The sequence below is a fragment of the Drosophila bipectinata genome, chromosome XR (assembly GCF_030179905.1).
Source record: "Drosophila bipectinata strain 14024-0381.07 chromosome XR, DbipHiC1v2, whole genome shotgun sequence".
In the NCBI taxonomy this organism is placed as follows: domain Eukaryota; kingdom Metazoa; phylum Arthropoda; class Insecta; order Diptera; family Drosophilidae; genus Drosophila; species Drosophila bipectinata.
The window spans coordinates 10,186,813-10,192,624 of record NC_091735.1 but is presented as its reverse complement, the minus strand read 5'-3'; the positions used below and the strand labels follow the sequence as shown (position 1 = coordinate 10,192,624).

Below are 5,812 nucleotides of genomic sequence, written 5' to 3'. Positions count from 1 at the left end.
TAAACGATTTAAAAAAAAAAAAAAAAAAAAAAAAAAAAAAAAAAAATACACATACACATACACATACACATACACATACACATACACATACACATACACATACACATACACATACACATACACATACACATACACATACACATACACATACACATTGGAAGTGAAGGAGAAGGTTGAACGAGACGGACGTGGTTGTGCCGCGTCCCGCAGATCGCGCAGTTTTCCGGCCTCGTGGGGCTTAAAAAACAAGTTTGTGAACTCCTGGGCACTTATCATGGCTCACCTGGGATGCAGGAACGTAGGGTTCCCAGTGGCTTTGTTTTTCCGGCTCGCTGGCCCCGGAGCAATAATCCGACGTTGCTTGACAAAGGGGGGGCAGGGTAAGCTTTCTCCCTCTCTTTTGGTGGCATCGCTTTTCCCGCGTTGCAAATTCGCCCAAATTGGGTTGTGCTGGTCAGTGATGCGGATCGCAGTACCAGCTGATCACAGCTGACCGGCAGTGTGACCAGCTCAGATCAATCGGTAGTACCTGAAGAGGGCGCCACTTGGCGCCGTATCGTCGCTGCTAACGCCACCCGCAGAGGGCGGCACCAGGAGGAATTTTCCATAGCGCGCTTATGAGGGCGGGCGGGATCCTAGGAGCAGTGCACAAGGTTATGGACCCGACCATTGTCCAACCCCTCCGCCGCGGCGGTGCACTCTGGAAACGGGGCAATGGCGACCGAGTAGGGGCGGTATATCCCCCATGGTAGCCCTGATGGACCATGCCCACCCTCCCCCTTCTTCTTCCCACTCCAAATCCTCTTAGCGACTGTCCCATAATGGGCGGCTACGGGGTCTGCGTCTGAGCCACAGTGGCCGGCAGCGTACCTTGCAGAAGGTATAAAATGCAAACCTGGCAGTAGGTATAAAAAGCACAACTGGAAGAATGATGGTTAAGAACATAAATACTCCAGGTGGCAACCACTCAAGTGGAAATCCACCCGTGGGGAAACCCACGGTCGGGGCACGGATTCTGGAGGCCCCAAACACCATTCAACCCACGACTGACGAGGCGGTGGCTAGCTTGGCCGCCCCGGCAGTAAAAGCGACAAGCCAACAAAGTGCGGAGCAATCCTCAGCGTTTCTGAGCAGCTCCAAGATCCTGCGGTCACCCATTCTGCAGGCAACGCGGAGCACAGCGATGCCAACAGGCGGTGTTCCCGCGGGTGAAGACAAGGAGACCCCAAAAAGGACGAGGGAACAATCCAGTCCATCAGAGCCCCAGAGATCGACTCCAGCTAAGAGGACGAGAGCGGCAACAGAGCAGCCTTGCTCCGGCATGCTGGCGGAGTTAGAGGCGATATTGGAGGACATAATCCAGCAAACGCACGAGAAACAGGTGAGGAGCATCAATCTCAAAATGAAGAGGATGTTCTGCAGGATGAAGGAGCTACAGGAAGGCCTTAGCGGGATCCTCTCCAACCCCAGCGATGCAGGGACGACGGCGGCAGCGGCGGAGGTCGTCTGTTCGAGGTGCGGTCAGGCAGATACTGCAAAGACGGACCAAAAAACACAAACCCTCCTAACGCGGCGCAAGGAAGCGGCAGCCCAGACTGACCCGTGGCGACGGCTTAGCCAGGACAGCGCGACTCCACTACCAAGAGGCGCGCCATTGGCCTCGGCGAATAACCCGAAAATCCGGGCACGAGAAGGGCCCACCAAGCGGACTTCAAACCACCCGGACCCCAGGACTGCTGGAGTAGGGGGTCAGAGCACGGCCGCACTGACAGCAGCGCCAGGACCTGGATGGGAGACAGCAACACGGAGGAAGCCAAGGACGTTCACCCGACCGGACGCGCTGGTCGTGGAAGCCAAGGGAAGGAAGTATAGCGAGGTGCTTGCCTTGGTCACTAGACGGCAGGACGGCCAGCTGAAGGAATTCAGCCAAAATGTCCACAAGGTGCGCCGCACCGCAACAGGGAACCTTCTGCTCGAGCTTTCGAAAAACCGAGTGGATAGCACGGACGCCATGAGGGAGAACCTCGAAAAGGTTCTACAAGGAGCAGCTGAAGTGCGAGCGCTGTCCGAGGACAGCAAGATGAAGTATATAGAGATCAGGGACCTCGACCCGCTAGCGACGGAAGGGGACATACGGCTTGCTCTGGCCGAGCAGTTTGAAGTGGATGGGAAGTCGGCCACGTTAAGGAGCCTACGGGCGAGATCCAGGGACACACAGACCGCCATCATTGGTCTGCCCAGCAAAATTGCGACCGCAGTTGTGAACAAAGGGAGAGTAAGGATAGGATGGACCGTGTGTCGGATTAGGGAGAGGCAGAGCCAACCGAGGTGCTACCGATGCCTGGAAGTTGGCCACATTGCGAGCCAGTGCCGAAGCCCCACTGATAGGAGCGGATGCTGCATCCGCTGTGGCAAAAGCGGGCATAAAATCGCCAACTGTCCAAACGAGAGCACCTGCTACGTTTGCGCGACAAAAGGCGAGAAGGAGGCAAAGCACCTCGCAGGAAGTCGACGGTGTCCGCACTCCATTGGAGCTGTAAAAGATAGGGCAGTATGCAAGTGATCCAGCTCAATCTGAATCACTGTAGAGCGGCGCAGGAACTTCTGCGTCACACCGTAGGCGAGATGAATGCTGATATAGCCATTCTCAGCGAGCCGTACAGCGTTGGTCCAGGCGAGGAGTGGTCGACCAACAACCAGGGCAAGGCGGCCATCTGGATCTGCAAAGGTTCCGCGGAAGGGCCAAGGCAAGTGCGTAGAGGTGAAGGGTTCGTGAGAATCCAGTGGGGAGGTACATGGGTGTATAGCTGCTACCTAGCCCCAAGCCTCTCCCACGATGCTTACTGCAAGGCTCTAGAGGAGCTAGCGGTAGATGCCAGAGGCAAACACCCAGTGCTGATAGCGGGTGATTTTAACGCGTGGGCACAGGAGTGGGGGAGTACCACCACGAATGCTAGAGGCAGAGCCTTGCTGGAGATTCTAGCACCCCTGGACCTGGCCCTTCTCAACGAGGGCAACCAGGAAACCTTCAATAGAGCAGGCGCCGGTTCCATTATTGACCTGACCTTCGTCAGCAGTAGTTTGGCACGGACCTCAGAGTGGAGAATCGCCGACATCTACACGGCCAGTGACCACGAGGCCATACTCTGCTCGCTCGGAATCAGCCGGGCGACCTCGCGCATTCCCCCCTGCGGCAAGGCGTATCGACAAGACACGCTAGACGTCCAACAACTGGCGAACCACATGCGGAGGGCTCAGCTTGATCTGCACACTACAGCAAACGAAACGGCGGCGGCGCTTGCTGCGGCCCTCGATGCGGCCTGTAAGGCATGCATGAAGGCGCGCACGACCTTTGCACGGCATCACAAACCAGCTCCGTGGTGGACAAGCCATATCTCGGCTCTTCGTAAGGAGTGCCTAAGGGCTAGGAGATCCCTGCAGCGAGCTCGAGGCACTGACGCGCAGGACCAAAGACACCTTGAATTCAAGGCAGCGAGGAAAACGCTGAAAAAGGCAATACGGGACAGCAAGCGCGAGCTGTTCCTCAAGTTATGCGACGAAGCGGAACACGACCCATGGGGACAGGCGTATAAAATCGTAACAAAAAAGGTCAGGGCGGGGAGCCAGCCCCCCTCAGACCCGGTCGCACTGAGCGCCATAATAGACGTCCTATTCCCAAGCTGTCAAGGAGAAGGAACACGCCCGGCTATTGAGGACTTCGAAGAAGAGTCAGTGGAAGCGGTCACAGCAGAGGAGGTGCTAGCGGCCGCACGAAATCTAGCCCCCAACAAAGCTCCCGGCCCGGACGCGGTGCCAAACCGAGCACTCAAGGTAGTCCTGGCGCAAATACCAGAAAAGATTGCAGCAGTCTATAACCAATGCTTGCTGGAAGGATCCTTCCCGAAGGTGAGGAAGAAGCAGAGGCTCCTTCTGCAAACAAAGCCCGGTAAGCCACCCGGTGAGGCCGCGTCTTACCGACCCATCTGCCTCCTTGACACCGTAGGCAAGGTATTGGAGAAGATCCTGGCCACGAGACTCCAGGCGGCGATAAGCCGGGAAGGCGGACTGGCAGAGGAGCAGTACGGGTTCCGGAAAGGGAGGTCAACGATAGACGCCATCATGAGGGTGAAGTCCCTGGCAGCTAGCGCCATCCAAGGCACCAGATGGGAGGGGGGAACCAAACAATACTGTCTGGTTACCACCCTGGACGTGAAGAATGCATTCAACACGGCGAGCTGGTCGCGGACTCTCGAAGCCCTGAAGGAGCTCAGGATCCCAGAGTACCTATTGAAGATGGTGGATAGCTACCTGAGTGACAGAGTACTCCTGTACGACACGCAGGATGGTCTTAAAGAGCGGGTGGTCTCCGCCGGAGTGCCGCAGGGCTCTGTGCTAGGCCCGCTCTTGTGGAATACGATGTATGATGGAGTACTCCGATTACCCATGGAGGAGGGTACTACTATCGTAGGATTTGCCGACGACATAGCCATAGTGGTGGTGGCGAAGACTGTACGCGGGGTGGAAACCCAAACAAACTCCGCGGTGGCGAACGTGGAGGCATGGCTGTCAAGGGCCGGCCTTCAGCTCGCCCCACAAAAGACGGAGGCAGTGCTAATTTCGAGCCGGAAGAAGGTCGAAATAGCGACAGTTCACGTAGGAGGAGTGGCCGTTACCTCAGGGAGAGCGATAAAATATCTAGGGGTCTGGCTTGATACAAGGCTCTCGTTCCGGGAGCACCTCGAGTACGCCCACAGGAGGGCGAGCGAGACGACGAGTGCCCTCTCGCGGATGCTCCTCAACATCAGAGGCCCGAGGCAAGAAAGGCGAAAGCTCATCACTAGCATGGTAAGCTCCCAAATGCTGTACGCTACACCAGTGTGGGTCGAGGCGATAGGAGTAAGGTCCTACGCACGAGGAATCGAGGCAGACCACCGTCTCTGCGCGCTACGGACGTCCTGCGCCCTTACGACGGAGTCGGACGACGCGGCCCTCGTGATCGTAGGTCTGATACAAGACCCATACAAGAGCTGGTCCAAGAGAGGAAGGAGCTGGCCAACATGGCTCAGGAAAGCCCCTCATCGGTGTCGGCCAGGAAGAGGAAAGCGAGAGCCACTAGCTTGTCAAACTGGCAACGGCGATGGGAGGCATCATCCAAGGGACGCTGGATGTTTCGTCTCATTCCGGACGTAGGAGTGTGGACCGGAAGGAAGCATGGCCAGGTAGACATTTACCTCACTCAGGCCCTCAGTGGGTGCTTCTGAAGCTAACTAAAGAGTTTTGGCCATGAAAGTGAGGACTGCTGCCCGACGTGCGGCAGTGAAGTCACAGAGGACCCACTCCACGTGCTTTTCGACTGCAGGCGATTTGAGGAGGATCGCCTAACCCTGGAGGAGATCCTGGAAGAGGCCTTTACTCCAAGCAGCATGGTGCCTCAAATGCTCCAGACGCTGGTCAAATGGGAAGCTATAGCCGTATTTGTGGCTAAGATGATGACGGAGCTGAGAGCCCTGGAGAGGGCGCGTAATGGGCGGGAGGAGTAGGGCGCCAGAGGTGTGCGAAGCATTGCTTCACGGCCGTACCGCACAACTTAGGTCCATGCTCCTACAGCCCAGTCGGGGAACAACAATGTATAGTAGGCATATAAGATAGTTTTAATCAATAAACATGAATATAAAAAAAAAAAAAAAATACACATACACATACACATACACATACACATACACATACACATACACATACACATACACATACACATACACATACAGTCGACGGTGTCCGCACTCCAATGGAGCTGTAAAAGATAGGGCAGGAT

The 5,812-nt window shown here is 56.0% G+C and overlaps 1 protein-coding gene across 1 annotated transcript; it reads left to right on the top strand.

Moving 5' to 3' along the window:
- The first annotated feature begins 928 nt into the window (after positions 1 to 928).
- Positions 929 to 5,540, top strand: LOC138925621 (uncharacterized). Its single transcript, XM_070276469.1, has 5 exons — positions 929 to 2,275; positions 2,349 to 2,536; positions 2,589 to 4,742; positions 4,877 to 5,251; positions 5,360 to 5,540. Exons 1-5 carry the CDS (start codon positions 929 to 931, stop codon positions 5,538 to 5,540), a joined length of 4,245 nt encoding a protein of 1,414 aa, XP_070132570.1.
- The last annotated feature ends 272 nt before the right edge of the window (positions 5,541 to 5,812 follow it).